The sequence below is a fragment of the Miniopterus schreibersii genome (genome assembly GCF_964146895.1).
Source record: "Miniopterus schreibersii genome assembly, chromosome: 3".
In the NCBI taxonomy this organism is placed as follows: Eukaryota; Metazoa; Chordata; class Mammalia; order Chiroptera; family Miniopteridae; genus Miniopterus; species Miniopterus schreibersii.
This window is the reverse complement of record NC_138103.1, coordinates 88,690,137-88,707,616: the sequence shown is the minus strand read 5'-3', so window position 1 is coordinate 88,707,616 and position 17,480 is coordinate 88,690,137. Positions and strand designations below refer to the sequence as shown.

The following is a 17,480-nucleotide window of genomic DNA, read 5'->3' as shown; positions in this document are numbered from 1 at the left end:
ATTATCATTTTTTATGGAAATAGTTGTACTTAGTCATCAGAAATTTTAATGGCCAATGTTATGAGTGGCAATTAGAAATCATCACACTTTAGCAAATGCAATATAAGTGAAAAATGGCTAGGATATCGTCTGTTATTAATAACACAGAGAGTTGCCTGGCCGGTGTGGCTCAGTGGTTGAGCATTGACCCATGACCCAGGAGGTCACAGTTCAATTCCTGGCCAGGACACATGCCCGGGTCGCGGGCTCGATCCCCAGTCAGGGGCGTGTACGAGGCAGCGGATCAATGACTCTCATCATCGATGTTTCTCTCTCTCTCCCCCCTCCCTCTCCCTTCCTCTCTCTGAAATCAATAAAAACACATTTAAAAAAAAATAACACAGAGAGTCTTAGAGCAAAACTTTCCTTTACCTTACTAGTAAGAAAAACAGAAAAAAATATTAAACCGGAGACAGAAACACACATTTGATTATCCAGAGGACAGCAATAAAGAACAGGTCCCGGCCCAGCCCCCACGGCTGCTGCTTCCCGCTGCGCCCATGGGATGTGCGTCATGGCTGATGGAGGAAGACGGTTTGGGAGATCACTCTGCTTTTTTATAAAATGCGGCGTTGTTGGGTTTTGTGCATATAAAACATGTTCAGTCTAGAGTACAGGAAATAGCAGAAATCTTCCTAGGAAGTGTCAATATTCTTATTCCCAGGGATATAGTGAGGTGTTTTCAGATGAGGAATGTAAAACTCAGCCAAAGGAAGGACATAACTTTGTGGGTATGGATTAGGGGTGGTTGTAAAAGTTGGGGCAGGGACCTAGACAAGTAGACTGGGTGCAGGGGAATGAAAATGTCTCAGAGGGAGAGGAACTAGGTGCCCTCAGGAAACCAGGACGGTGTCAGGCCCACGGAAGCAGGGAGGCCGCTTCCAGATCTCACCTTGTGAAAGAATCTGGGTAAAGCAGGAGGCGTGTTTGAGAGCTGCCCCTGTAGGTTTAGGGGTAACTAGGAGAGACCCAGCAGGAAAGACCAGGGGACTTGCAGAGCACTTACATGCTGTGCCATAAAATTTATTATCTTAGCTCCTTTGACAACAACTCTAAGGCACATATTTTCCACATTGTACCGTTAAGAAAACTGAGGCTTAGAAAGATTAAAAACTTTTTAGACAGATGTGTCAGAGGTTCCTTTTTTTAAAATCTGAAGCTCAAAATCCTTCTAGTTTGATGTAGTATGAAAACCAAAAAGTTATTCTTTTCTTTTACCTGATACCCTAAAACTATTTGTTTAGAACACAGCTGCAAGAGAGTCACATGACGTATGTTGAATGGTCACCATAAACAGAAAAGAGAGGGCAGAGGAAATATACCAAGTAGATCACCGTGATCAATTATTTTCTGCTTGTGTTACATGCATATTTGAACTATAGTCTGAACTTTAACAGGTGAGCGATATTTTTAAATCATGAGAAGAAAGGGAGCTTTCACATTTTGCATGAATAAATAATTAATTCCCTTGAAATGTTACATGCCTTTGTGTCAAGCCCTTTTTACTGTACTGTCATTTTGAATTACATCCTTCAGAGGAAAAGACAGAATCCATTTATAAACAGAAAGCCATCTCTTTAGAAGCCATGGCTCTTTCTGCAGGAATATTCTCATGGGGAGCAATCAAACTGCATATATGATATAGAACTACAAACTGAAATAATGGCCTTTTGAATGTAGAAGTCAAGGTAACATATACCCCAGACATAAATAATAATTAGCTATATTTGTTCATGCCTTTAAGCAATTATGCTGAAATATGTCTTCCTTCAGAGGGACTACATGAATTTCACTTTCCATTGCTAACTATGCACAAGATAATTTCTCAATATTTACTAATCATATTTTTGGATTTTTGTGAGTATATATACGTATGTGACATTGTTAAACACCCATTACATTCATTTTTTTTCTGTAAACCTGTTAGAGATAAAAGTAAGTCGCATATACATTTGTATCATTCAAATATAAATAGCTTGCTGTTTTCTTGCTGTAAAATAGGTGGTTCCTGAGATATCAAAACTTCCTGTAATTTGATATAATCAGGGTGACAATGATAATCGACTAATACATTACTATGTGTCATACACTATGCAAAGTGATCTGCATATGTGTTCCCATTTAACTCTTATAATGACAGGATAGTATCAGCTCAATTTTAGAAATAAAATAGCAAGTCTGTATTATTAAAAAATCTTAAATAAACTTTGCAAGATCACACAGCAGCTAGGTGAGATAATCAAGACCTAATCTTACGCGGGGACTTCTGAACTCTTAACTTTTTATCACTCTCCTTCTTAGAAGGTAATCTTTTTTTATGAGTCCTGTGTTTAGCCCAAAAACTCCTACATATAATCTAGAAAACTGTCCATAAAAAGGTAGTAGTACTGTTTCATAAATATAAATAGTACCTGGAATATTAAAAGAGCTCTCCCTGCAGTCATATGAAGGCAACATATTTTCTTTGCAGAATCTTTTTCCTAGAGTTATAAAGCTACCATCTACTCTAATCAAAAATATCTGTAGCAGATTTTCATCTGTTAAAATAAGCTACAGAAACATGCTGATTGTTTCCATTACTTGAATTTTAAATGACAAAACTATCTAACAAGCTGATGTAAATTATGCATTATGAGATCAAATCAATTAAGTGATGTGGTTAATTCACATAAAGCAAAATATTCATACTTGTCCCACTTGGTCTTTTGTTACTGTATAATAATTTTATAATAAATATAAAAATGACTTAAGTGAAATGAAGCACGTCATGTACAATTTTGGCTGGAAAGAGATAATTTATAGGGAATATAAAGAAGTGTTTTCTTTTTTTTCTTGTTTAATACAATAAAAGAGCAAGAAAACCATTTTTTTGGTTAACAAGTTCAAACGTAGAAAATAGGACATTATTATTTGTTCTAACAGGATTTCCTAGTCATAAAGAGAGTGATATTTTAAAGTCTGTTTTAACCAAATGCCTACCAACATGTTTACATTGACTGCTTCTAGCTATAGGAGTGTTGATTTAGTTTTACTTTAACCTGAATAGAACACAGTTACAGAATTAAACTAATCTATGAAGTAAGTCTCTATTTGCTTGATACCGAATTATTACCATTGAAGTAAAAAAGAAATCCTTTCTCATGTGAAGTTTTAGTCTTCTGATTCTATCAAAATAGATATCAGGAAGGCTGTGGGCTAACCTTACATGATTCCCAGCTTATGGAGACTGATATTCACTGGCTTTATCCTAAATAAGTTTATATTAAATGCACATAATGCACATAATGATGTATGTGCATTATTATAATAATACTACTTTAAACAATTTTACCCAGATTTAAAAATATATACTTTGATTGTTAATATAATTTCTCTAGTTTTCTTAAAAAGCTTATTTATTTTATTATATTTGCAGTCTATGAAAATCACATTTTAGTCAATAAAAAATTCCTGCAACCTTTATGTAAGATGTTATGTCTACAAGGCAAACTATAAGACAAATATCTACATGTATAACTATATTAAAACCACAATAAAATTCCAAAATAAGAACATGATCAAAAAAAATATTGGCATAAATAGGGTATGATAACTAGATCTAATTGGGATTATTAAGAAAATGTTTAGGAAGAACATAGCATTTGAGAAGAAGTATGCAGTGAGAATTTAACAGAGTGAAAAAAGACAATGTTGGTTACAGACTGCCACAACTCTGAAATGTAAACATATATTTCTATGTCTCTGTGTTTTCGAACACGGGCGATATCTTATATCAGTGTGTTAGGAACGTTACTCGGCTAACTTGGTAAAGCCTGAAGGAGAGTGTAGACATAGCGCAGATCCGGGGCAGGGGTCTGGAAGAGGCTCGTGGAGACAGAACTGAGAGGTGTTTCGGTGGCACAACAGAAAGGACTTTGTTCTCTATGGGACTCAGGGGTGTGGAAGAGCAAGAGCATGTGAGGAAATGGTTTAGGTGGAAAGGTGGCCTGTCTGCTGATAGGCTGGAGTTTGAGTGGAGACGAGCAGGACATGGCTGAAAACAGAGGGTTCCTCAAAGAGAAGCCAAAGGGAAAGTCCTGACAGATACAAACGCAGAAGCGATGAATGCGGTCTGAGGCCTGGGCAAAATGAGGCAGATTCAAGAAGACATAACGCTCTTTAAATTTTTAGGCATAGATGTGAAGGCATCATAAAGTCACCATTTGTTTCACATGTTGTAAACTTGTGTATTTCATATTTGCCTTGTCACTGGTCTTAGTGTTTACACAGGAAAAGAAATTGGACTTCTAAAGCATTTCTTTAGAAGAGTTAAACAGATTATAAGCAATACCAAAACTATAAAAATAAAACATATTGTACACAAGAAATCTATTTTAGTAACAAATACTAAAGAGAAAATAATTTACCTCATTCAGTGAATAATGGTGCATTGATTGCTAGTTTTATTGAAGTATGGATGCAAAAAAGTCTATATCAATATTCTTTACGGCGTAAAGGGGATAAAAATTTTTAATCTCTTCCCTCCAGCAGCTTTATGTATAATGGAGAGATGGTTAAGTTAATGGGCAATTATACTACCTGAAGTAAAATAAATGATAGTCTTACACACACAATGATATATAAATGCATGAGATGGGCACCCAGATAACTACAGAGAGGATTTTAAAGGAAATAATAACACTGATTTCTGAAACCTGTAAGAGTTAGTCAGTGTGAGAGCAAATGTGTACCAAAATACTTCAGACCATTGCAAAAGCATGATGTATTATTAAAGAATTTTTTTAAAAATGGAAGTACAAAGCAAGAAAATAATTCAACAAAAATTAACTTTAAGCTGCCCTTGAAAGAATGGGGAATATAATTTATGCAAAGGGAGAGAAGTAGTAGGCAAATGAAACATTTTAGGCATAAGCAATAAAACACAAAGAGACAGGGAGCATTCAAATAATAAAATACTAAAATACATGCAGTTACAGAAAATGTAAACCATTGTGTACATACATGATGTGTGAATATGTGATGGATATTCAGAAATAAAATTTACAGATCAAAAAATTAGGTACTATTGAAAAAATCACTTTGGCCAAAAGAAACCAAAATATTATGAAAGAAAACACTATTACCAAATTTAAATTTTCTAGACTATCCTCATACTATTTCAAAAAATATTTTTGTGAGAAATCAAAGCTTTGGGTGAGTAAATATCACCTTGTAATTTCAATTCCAAACATTTTTCAGGAGCTTAGTTTATAAGGTGCTTAATTTACTTATAATTTGGAATAAAACTTTATGTGGCATAATTTTGCATGTAAAATTATTGGGCAATATCACTCTCACCTCCTAGAGTATTACCCATTTACTGGATTCTGTTAGATGGATCAGAAATTACATAGACAAAGAAAAAAGAAAAGTTTACATATTTAACGGCGCTTTTAAGAGAATATTAAATGTGCGCCATAAGATGGATGAACGATGGAAAGTTATTGATGCATTTGAAATGTTGTGAACTCTTGCCAAGATCTTCATCATGTTTACTATTATTTAATGGGGATAGTGGTTAGTATATAAATCACATTTATTAAATATAGATATTCTTGAGAATCAGAAACACTTCTCATTCTGGCATTTATTAAGTAATATAAGTAGGTTGTTTTTCATAGCTCATTTGGAATTGGTTTGGTTGGGATTTCCAATACAATTTCTTGAAGAAAAAAGTTACAAAGAATGATTAGTTTTGCAAGGAAATATATATACATGCTTATTGAATCTACACATTTGTAGAACTATAGTATTAAACAAAACAAAAAAGTGCTTGAAAGTTAGAAGCTATATAATAAGGAAGGGAGAATTGGAACGAGAAAGAGGTATAATAAATTTTCCTTTTTATCCTTGGATGCAGAGGCAGAAGTCATTTTCTCTTTAGAGCTATATCTCTTTCCCGGAATGCTCTTACATCTCCTAATTCTCTTTTCTCTATATCTTCATTGATTTTGCTCTATAAGCGCTGAAAAGTGAAACTTTTACCAAGTCTATCCTACCAGCTCAATCCAGGCTTAATTGGAATTTGCATTCATCAGTGTGGCTGATTTAAGAAAAATTTGAATTACTTGCACTTTGATAAACCGTCTATGTTAACTCAATATTGTCTGCATTGGACTAACACTCAGGCAATAAAACCAAGTGAAGTGAAAGGGGCAGAGCAACTGAGAGACTGTAGCTTAGCTCAGAAGTGTCGCTTGGTTGGTTCCTCTCACGGCCTGTGAGTGGCCACTGTGTCCCCCCAGGTTCTTCATCTGAGGGCCGGTAGAGTGCTGTGCTGGAGCTGGCTCCACCAGGACCTCAGACCAGGCGTGGACATCTCTCAGCTCTGCTTTCAGTGATGTCGCACTGGCTCAAAATCAGCCATGCTGGGGGTACTCACACCACAGAAATTGAAAAATACTCAAAATAAGGGCTTACGACTGCTCGCCCTCACTATCTGACCCGATTCTTAAACATTTACTAGGACATCACTGATTGGGAATTATAATAATAGTATGTATCTCATAATCTGAATGTGAGGATAAGATTAGTTAATAGAAAGTGGCTTAGAAAAGTGCCTGGAAAATAGAAAGCACTATACAAATGATTGCTATTGTTATTGTAATTTATTAAGTGTCTGTTCTACTTAAAGAGTACTATCTATTTTGAAAGTTATTTCTTTCCTTTATATTGATATTCATGTATTTTCTGAAAATGTATACACTTCCTTCCAAAAGTCCTCTCCATGATAGAAGGAATGACGTTTCTACCTGAGAGTGACAGGCATGACCCCTCTTACTCTTGCCCTGCAGCACAGAAGGGACTGCAGGTGGGGGGAGGGTGGGAAAAGCAGAGATACAGAGGCCACTTAGCAGCAGTTGCGGTGATCCAGACAAGAACTGTGAGTTATTCAGTCTGTGATGGAGGCACAGATGGTCAAAATGGCAATATGTGGATAGATTTGAATTAAGAGGTAAAAAAAATCAATAATATTAATGAATTTGCTCTGAAAAATAAGATTCTAGTTTTGGAACTGGAAAGATCGTAATGTCACCTGCTAAGATGGTGAGAATTAAAAGAAGTCTTCTTCTGGGGACATAGCAAGTCTATGTGCTCGGTTTTGAATATGTCCAGGCCGGGATGTGTTGGAGATATCCACGTGAAGTACGGGAATCAGAGTATGCTTTGTCACGTGTGAAACTTAAAATGTGTATTGTCTGGAATTAAAATATAAAGGAGCATTAATATAAAGATAGTAAAGGAAGGCAAGGGATTGATGAAATCCCTATGAAGAAAAAAGCCTGGATAAAGACAGCCTGAGACGAGGGCTCTTGATCACAATGGCAAAGCAGAACAGAGGACAGTTTAACCAGGTCTAAACTCAGAGCCATTAAATTAGGATTCCTTGGCCAGAACTCTGTACTTTTATTTTTTAAACTTTCTCTAGCATGCCAATATGCGGCCAACTTTGAGACCTGCGTGTCCAGATTCTTTGTGAGAACCCCACCAAGGGAAACTGAGAAGCAGCAAGCTGTGGGTTTAAAGAAAACCAGGAGGACAGACTGACACAGCTTTTTAAGGAGATATGTGCTTCAGGAGAGATGCTGTGGCTCACGGGACTCGGAGAAACATTTTAGTCACTATTTCACCAGTTTATTCAAAAAGGATATGACTCGGAAACAGCCAGATGGAAGGTGTGCGCAGGGCAAGGATGGGGGAGGGAGCAGGGCTTCCGTGCCCCCTCCAAGTGCACCGCTCCCTCCCCAGCACCTTCCCACACTCACCCACCCAGCCCCTCTCTGAAACCCTCTCTTTTAGTCACAGGGTTGGTCTCTTTGCAACCATCACTCATCCTTAGTAAGGTACAAAAGTCACCTTATTAATATAACCGAAGAAACCTTTCCAGCTCTCATAGGGATGTTAGGAACTCTGTTCCAGAAACACGGATTGAGGAAGACCTAATATATGTCTGTATCTATATGTCTATAGATATAGATATGTAGATATCTTATTATAAATCACATCACGGTCCCCCACTAGGCTAGAAACGCCATCAGGATAAACAAAATCATTTTTTTGTTCGCTTGTTTTTTTCTTCATTATTTCATGGAGGAGGCTATTAAAAACTGTAGTTGAATCAAATATTAATAATATGAGTTATTGGAAGACTTAACAATGAATATATTATCCAAAGAATCTAAAAAGATCAAGGCAATATCTTGCCCTAAATTTCTGTGTTGTGTTGGCAGCTCAGAACTAAAAAGTTTACAGGATATAATTTGTCATTGCTCTGAGAAAAGAAATATTGCTATCATTAAATAAAATTCATAGAACTCAATCCATTAATATGCTGGATATCATGTGCATGGCAATTCATATTCATGTCCATGTTTAATTAAAATCTAGTCTGGGCACTTAAAACCTTTATAAAGGTGAAGCGATTCAGCCAATACAGTGCAACTCCTGATGCAGATCCTTGACGCTTCCACAAATGTGTTCACCCAGATTCATTCTCTGATCAGGAATGAAGTTTTCTGTCGTTACGGAGAAATTCCATTCACTGCATGTTTAGTGTGATTGACTAAAATACAGCTTGAATCCAGCTTTTTTTTTTAAATCAAGATCTCCTTGTGGACTATTTTTCTATTGTTTTAATTCTGGCTTGTTGAAAACACACAAAGCTTCGGGCTTTCAAGGAAATAGCATAAAATGTTCTTCAACCACAGAAATTTTTCTTATTTTCAAATCCTTCAGTTTTCAAGGTATGAGAAATGTTTCAGTTAAAATTAGCATGACTGGTCAGAACTTTGTAACACCTCCTTTCTTTCATCTCCATACCTCTGTAGGCACTTTACTGTTGATTACTGTCATTCCTATAGGAAAATCTTATAATACAGTTTTGGAGATTATCTACAAAAATACTATTTAAAAAACAGCTAGCAATAATAGACACTATTACTGAGTTTCATGCACGATAGTGTGTGACTTTTCAAACACAAATCTACAAGATACGTAGGTATAATAATAAAAATGATAATATAATTATACTTATTTGTTATTATTATCCCAATTTTACAGATTAGGAGAAAAAAGATTAAATATTTTGCCTAAGGACACTGAGCTAATAAGATGCCATGACAGGTATACTGTTTATACACAGTTTCTTCTTTCTCAGACAGATATGTTAGTTGCTTTCATTTCCTTATTAATTTTTTTAAGATAAGGTGAAATCATTTTGTGTGCTGTTATATTTGCTTTAGTAATAAAACCAAAAAACACAGATAAAGCAACATTTCATTTCTATGTAATTAGATGGTAAATCTCAGACACACACATGCAAGCATGGAGGATCACTGTTGGAACCGGTTAATGTCTGAATTCAATCACTGAATTAACAGCTTGTCATATGCGTTTGTTTTCTAAAGTTTAAATAAAAATGATGCATTTCAAATAATTATTTAGATGGACTCAAAATATGTTTTCACATTCTTAAAAACCTTTAACATTCTTAATAATTTGAGATAATTTCTAATTAAACCTTCCAGTACTTCTAGGACACTAGTATTTTAAAATACTATTTACGTCCAAGTTAGTTACTTGTCTTACAGATAAGCTTTAAGTGCAGTTGAACATTGACTTTTCGCATATTGTTTTTGAGTAAACTTTAGATTAGTTATTCCTGTATAAGCATAAAATAAAGTGTATGTCAAAAAAGAATTTGTAATGGGTTATTTCATTTTTAATTTGCTATTCTTATTGTTGAATGTTTTTACAGTATTATATAATTCATTTTTTCACTTATTTTTCAGATTCTATAATCTTTATTTCTTAGTAAACTATAACATTAATTTATATTTTGTTAAGTAAATATATCTCTTTTGGTGTTTTTATCAAGACTTGAAAATTTCAGAGGAATAAAGGGGAGAAATATACTGTATATCTTTTGTCCTTAGGTATCAATGAATGTCCTTGACACATACTCCCCCCCATGAGTCATAATAAAGTATGATTTTTTAAACAGCGTGGATCCCGAGAGGAGGCTTGCTCAGCCTATAGCTGAGTAACAGATACCTTTACTTTGGAATTAACAAGGAATGTAATTTGTAAGAAGTTATAGAGTTTCTTTACTAAACTTCACCTTAGTTTACTACACGCAGGTTCCTCCTTTTCCGCAGGAACAGGGTTATTTTGTTAAGCATGGCATGTATGTTGATGGATATGTAAGTATATATTTTGATTGACTCTGAACAGTTTCTTGTTTTATTTCTTAACCTGTGCTGTCCAGGTGGCGCCATTGAGATGTTTCATGTGCGTCAGGAGCAGGGGCCTAGAAGATGCGGGCAGTGTCATTATGTAGTACATCATAAGTGATCCAGCTTTGGCACAGCCGGAGATTACTTTGGTTTTGAATTAATCTGAATGACCCCAGCTTTATTGCTGTGGAGTTTTCTAGAAATGATAAAATGTCAAGTCATTGGAAATGAATCGGCAGAACCCAAACAATCTGACATGACTAATGCTTAGTTTCTCTGACTTGTTTCATATTCTGTAGGCTTTTTACCCACTACGATATTTTATTGAGAAATTCTTGTCTTAATAAATGTGTCTCCCACCTTACTAAAATGAATTTCTGCTACGTAAGGAACAGGAAATACAGGGCTCTGCCTATGTGGGTCTTATGTACACCAAGACCTCAAATCTCTGCATAAGAAAGACGTATGTGGGGAATCACTCTTTTACTTCTATTATATCTTAATTTTGGTAGGGCATGTTATTGGAATACTACTCAGTCAATCCTTTTTTGGACAAGGTTACTATTTCAATTTATCATACATTTTCCAATGCCATTAAATAATTATGAAATTTTCAGGCATATTGTATGCTCACAAAGTTTTAAGAAACAGCTGTTGAACTTATACTGATAGAATACTCCAAGAAATAGCTGTCTTCACATTTATTGCTATTGGCCTCATAAAATCTGCTTTCATAAAACATAAAGTTCGTATCTCGGCATACTGTCTTGAAAATGGTGGTGGTGAGGGCTCTTTCGTCTAGAGCGTGCATTATCTGATGTTCTTCTGGTTACCTTTCAGAGTTTTAAAAATGCTTCTGACATTGGAGGCTCTCAATTCTGGCCGAACTCTTCACCTTCACTCACCATGATTCCTAAGTGATGACACCAGACAAGATTATTTCCCTTGATTTTTGATTCTTTTATTTTTGCTTTGAAATGTTCAAATGGAAAGCTGAGGCACAAACCTCACTTGAAATTGTCCCCCTTGATCAGATAGAGGAAGCAGAAATAGGCAAACATTTTTAAAGTCGGATGCCCATATTTTTCTGAAGATTCCATTCAATACCCACTCCAGACTCACACCCCAGTGGGGCACCACCGTGCCCACCCCGCACTGCCGGTGGCCTTGTTTGAAATCTAGAATCCATTGGACTTGACAGCTCTGTCTCTCAACTCTCTACCTGTCAGCTCTGCCCAAAGCTTCCTAACTATATACCCGTTACATGAGGTTTTACAGTACATTATTCAACACAGACTTCCGTTGCTCCGTTTTATTAGGAAAAATTCAAGACTTTCCCTAACAATTATGAATGCGCCTTGAGGTTGGACCATGAGCAATCATACTGTACATTCAGGGTTTTTAGTGTTTCTTCCATTTCTTTGTCACCATCACAAACTGAGAAGCCAAGGATGTGGAGACGTTTCTCATAAACCATACTTCTATGTAACAGACATTAAGGAAGGAAGGAAATAAAAATAACCCAGGTGTCTATGCCTTGTCTTTTTTCTTGGGAATTTTTCCCTCAGAATTTTAGTATGACGTTAAATTACGGTGTCACACACTTTCTGGAAACACTAAACTGGAATTCAGCATCCTCATCTTCTCTAATATTTCAGGAATGCTTCAGAAGGATCAGGGTCTAATGTGGTTATTGGCAAACACAATCCATAGAAAGTTGGTTGGAAAAGTAACGTTAGGTCTTACGTAATCATGACTGTCTGAACTCAGACGAGTTCCCTTTGAATAGCTATCTTTAGTCTTCTTGTAGACAATGTAAAATGTGATTTTATTCTTTCTCTTGGCTCTGGTTACCTAAAGCTCAGGCCCTGCTCTAATCCTCAGACACTGAGCATCTCTATATGACAGCCACCGTATTAGGTGTTTAGGGAATAAAAGCTAATGAAATATAATTCTAGCCTATGAGAACCTGCTAGCTTAGTTAATATGACTTAAACTAAAATTATTTTATGATGTTTATAGTAACGCTCTATTATTGACGCTTGGAGTAATTTTATCTATCCATGTTAACTTGTTAGTTTATTTCTTAAATGTGTTCTTCATATCTTCTCCTAAGGCAGGTATACTGTTAATTCATTATTAAATTAATTAGTTACACAAGTATTTTATACCGCTGTGAAGTGTACTTTCTGTCTTTTACATGGAACCAAACAAGCTTTAGGTAAATACTTAGCTCTCCTGAGACTAAATGTATGACATGTCCCATTGAGCCAAAGTCCACTGGGTGTAAATAAGGCTCATTTTAACATTACAAGAGCCAGTGGTGGGTATCTTTTTCTGGGGGGCAGGGGAAGAGCAGATGGCAAAATGTAAGGGGTGCCAGGTCTACTGAAATTACCAAATATTGAAACTGATTGTGAAAGAACTATAAGGCCTCTAAAAAGAACTGAGAAGAAAAAAGAAGCTATTTGGCAGTATCCCCATAAAGTATTGATTGATTTTTTTTCTCTCTCTTACCTCTTGAAGTCAATAGGTGTTATATTGTTATCTATCATTTTGTTGAATGAACATCACCATTCAAAAACCCATTAAAGACTCCAGACTTAATTTTTAGACATGTAACTAGTAGTCCAAAACAAATTAATTACTTTGGTTGCTTTACCCGTGGCAAGTGTGATACAAAATCCATTAATAGAGGTTTAAACTGGAAAGTCACTATCAAAATGTAAACTTCGTAATTTTGTATCTAGTTTTGCTTTTGCATTTTTATGTTCTCCCATTTTTTTCTTTTCTTATTTTAATTTGAACAGACTGCTATTTAATCCATTAATATCTACTTTGATGAAATGTCAGTAAAATAGCTTACACTGAATCTTTTTCTTCATGTTATATCTTACAAAACTTTGAAAATTCTTTTAAACAATTTACATATTTTTGTGGAAAATTACAATTTTTTATGATTCTGGTATATTTTATACAGATAGGAATTTTTCTAGGCTTTTCTGACTCAGTATGAAATGAATAGTAATGTTGGTGCTCCACCTGGTGTTGAAAAATAAGTATTTTATTTTTTATGTATTTTTTAAATATATATGTTTTATTGATTTCAGAGAGAAGAAGGGAGAGGGAGAGATAGAAACATTGATGAGAGAGAAACCTCGATGGGCTGCCTCTAGCACATCCCCTGTTGGGGATCAAGCCCACAATTTTTTTTAATTCTAAAAAACTGGGAGCTAGAACTTTATGTACTAATTTTTAAAGTGTGTAAAAGTGTCTAACAGGGTACCCAGTACAGATATTCTGAACATAAGTTGAATATTAGTCTGTAAAATACTGTACTTAATTCCATCATGGATTAAAATGTGGTTACTTATACATATAATCATTTTACAGGTTGTTTTTAGTTTAATGATTTATTCTAATTGAGTAAATAGTCCATCTATGCTTATATTTATATTATTTTATACATATTTTATATTTACTTATGTTAGGAAACATAACCTTAACTTTCTATAAATATTTAACTATCTGTCTTTCCTCTATCATCTATCATCTATGTATTTTTTTTTAAAATCTATCTTATATCCTGCATTCTGTTGTATTAATACCAATTAATTCCATGAATATTCCCACCGTCACATTGATATTAGGCTCACTTTGATGCTGTTAACATGTGAAATATTTCCTCACGGTAATTTTAATTTAGAACGCTTTACTATTTATAATACCTAATTAAAATTCTAGGAAAGGATCTATTACTACTAATTATAATCTTTAACTTGACAGAACATTGCCTTTTTGATTTTTTACAAGTATGTTTTAAATGTTACTTATTTTCTATAGACTGTATTTTTCTGGCCTGGTAATCTTCCTACATACCTGACTAACTCCACTGTCAACACAATTTAAATCTGTCCCATCAGGCATCTTCCATCTGAAAGTTCCTGAATCTTCTCCTATTGGCTCAGCTATTGGAAGAATAAGAGCTGTGGATCCAGATTTTGGACAGAACGCAGAAATTGAATACAACATTGTTCCAGGAGATGGGGGGAATTTGTTTGACATCGTCACAGATGAAGATACGCAAGAAGGAGTCATCAAGTTGAAGAAGGTACGTAGACAAGTTCTTAGATAGCTGACTACCCAGTAATGACTAAAGAACAGAAAGACTAAAACATATGAAGGACGGTAATCTTAATTTTCCTTAAGTTAGCAATATTTCAAATAAAACAAGATCAGTTTACTATAAAGTATTCACTCCTACTGGCACTTTTATTCTGTAATTCAACAGGTATGTATTTGTTGAAACAACTAGACCCATTAGTTTGATTAAAGCATTAAAAATTCTTACCAGAGTTTAATTCACTTTTAATTCTTTATTGTTACAAATGTAGGTGAAAACATTAATTTAAAAATAAGATATAGAAGTAAACTTCTTTAACCCCACCAGGCCTGGTCTTGCCCCTTTTATGACTTTTCTGGGAATATAAATACCTAACTCACACCGTAGGTGAGCGTTGACACCCCAGTGGAGGAATCCTGATTTGGGCAAGCTCTACTACCAGGGGTGTGAAAGAAATGAGAACCATAAACAAAGTCAAAAGCACAGTCAGCAGCCTTAAATTCGAGTTTGAGAAACAAAGCAGAGTAGAGAGAGAGCAGGCCAAGTAGAGGGTGGTGGCCGCCTCATAACGTGGTGGTCAGGAAAGGCTTCTCTGTTGGGGTGAAACTGAAGCAGAGACATACAGCAAGCACGAGATGAGCCATGTGGTGTCTGAATGACGTGTGCCCCAGAAAGATTGAGCAGAAATTGCAAAATCTCTGAGGTGGGAGCATCCTGGGCAAGGAGGCTGTGGGGCTGGGTGCAGTGAGTGAAGGTGTCCACAGCTGGAGATGAGGTCAGAGATACAGAGGAAGGGCCCACCGTGGAGATCCTTGGGGTACAAGCCAAGGACTGGAGATGGATCGTGACTCGGGAAGCCCACCTGGGCTTTAGTTATAAATGACGTTTACCCTGAGAAACCAGGGTACTCTGGCTGCTCTGAGGAGAACAATGACTAAGAACTGAGAATAGAAATGGACTAGTTAAGAGACCACAGGAATAATAGAGGACACCAGGGATGGAGATGTGGAGCATGGTCTTTGTAGCAGTGGCGTTGTGAGAAATTGTGAAATCCTGCCTGGGTTTTAAAGGGACAGCCAAAACAGATTTTTATAAATATTCTGATCATCCGATAAATTACACCAAGTATTTGAATAGATTTGGTTTTAGTGTTGTAATTTCTTTTCATCTTTAAATAAGGAAAGACCACAGGCAACCCTTACCTGCTGACCTGTTGTTCTGTTGGAAAAGAAAATTGCAATCTACAGACTATTTATATCAAATATTTTAAAAAATAACTCAGGCCCTGGCCGGTGTGGCTCAGTTGTTGGAGCCCCATCCTTTGCATGGAAAGGTTGCCGGTTCAATTCCCAGTCAGGCCACATACCCAGGTTGTGGGTTCGATCCTGTCACATACAGGAGACATCCAATCAGTGTTTCTCGCTCTCTCTCTCCCTCTCCTTTCCTCTGTCTCTAAAATCAATGAAAACATATTTTAAAATGTAACCCAGGAGTACATTTTTATAACAAAATTTTTAACTGCCTATTATCTATCAACTGACTGGTCTACCTTCATAGCTGGTGAGCATATTGTAGTGAGTGCATGTGTGGTGTGCACACATATACAGGTATATACATACATATATGTGCGTATATATTTATACAGATATATATATGTCTTGATTAAATATGGCAGTATGATTTCATTAAAATAAAATAATGAGAAAATAGTCAATTGAATAAAGTTTATTAAAAACTCAAAATTAATGTACACAACCGCACTTGTTTTATTGATGTGCGGTTGAGATAAAGCACTGTTTTAATTTCAGGTGCACAACATAATGATTTCACATCTGTATATATCATGAAATGATCACTACAATAAGTCCAGTTAACACCCATCCCCATACAGATATTTTTCTTGTGATGAGAACTTTCAAGATTTACCCTCTTAGCAACCTTCAAATACAAGCTTGCTGTTTTGTCTGAGATTGCACGTGTTCAGAATTCCATGGTGTGCTTGTCTTCCCTGCCCGGTGTCGTTCGCCTACTGTCATCCCGGGAGTGCCATCCAGATTGTCACAAATGGCAAGATTTCATTACGTTCCCCCTTATCCTTGCCAACCCTTCTTTTTTTTTGTCTTTTTGATAATAGCCTTTCTAACAGGTACGAGGTGATACCTCCTTGTGGTTTTGATTTGCATTTCCCTGATGCCTAATTATGTTCAACATCCTTTCATGTACTTGTTCCTTGGAAGTTGTTTAAATAGTGTTTTTTTTTTCCAAGTGAAGACTGTATGATACAAGTCTTTAGGCACATATCCAGTAACTTCTGGGAAAACTTTATCTTGAACTGATCATTAAGTGTCCTAGAAGAACTGGATTTGTAATAATAAATTTCTATATAAACATCAACAGAGGTGTTTTAGTTTCACAGTGACCTCAAAATCACTTTTTTGAAATGTGCCCTTCAATATCGAAACATGTCATCGCAATGAACTTGATGTAAAAGCCATATTCATATAGGAATTATACTCAAAGTATACCAAATACATTTAGAAAGCCTAAAAATAAACATTCGAAAATGTAGGTTTTTTTTAAACATCAGTTATTTTATTTGTTTTGTTAACATTAGAGCATGATATCCTTTGCTTTCAGAGAGCATTCCTTTTCTAACTCACTTAAAATAAGTTCAAATGTTGGAAGTTCTCTGAACCATATATTCTCATTACTCTTTTATCTCCATTATTTTTACTTGCTTTCCCATTGCTATTACCCCCCTCTCCTCTTTCTCTATAGAGGGAGGGTCTAAGAAGATAAGTGATGGCCAGGCTTATATGAGCTGAGAAAAATAAAATAAGGCAATTTTTTAAATTTTATTTATTAACCAGAACTTGGATTCAGTTTATGAGCACTGTGACAAAATGCCATTTCACTGTGTCACTTTGAATTCAGAATAACATTATGAAACTACAAATCCCTCCCAGGCACAAGATATTGGTAAGATGGCTACATGTAAAATGAAAGGAAGAAGTGTTTTAAATTCAGCAGTTTTATTAAGTAAA

General features: G+C 35.5%; 1 protein-coding gene across 1 annotated transcript in view; it reads left to right on the top strand.

Annotated features, from left to right (window-relative positions):
* Positions 1-17,480, top strand: part of CDH12 (cadherin 12) — a 661,533-nt gene that overhangs the window by 600,787 nt on the left and 43,266 nt on the right. Inside the window, exon 9 of the mRNA XM_081131650.1 lies at positions 14,237-14,424. Within this exon, the coding sequence (XP_080987776.1) occupies positions 14,237-14,424 (188 nt within the window). The remainder of the gene's footprint in view (positions 1-14,236; positions 14,425-17,480) is intronic.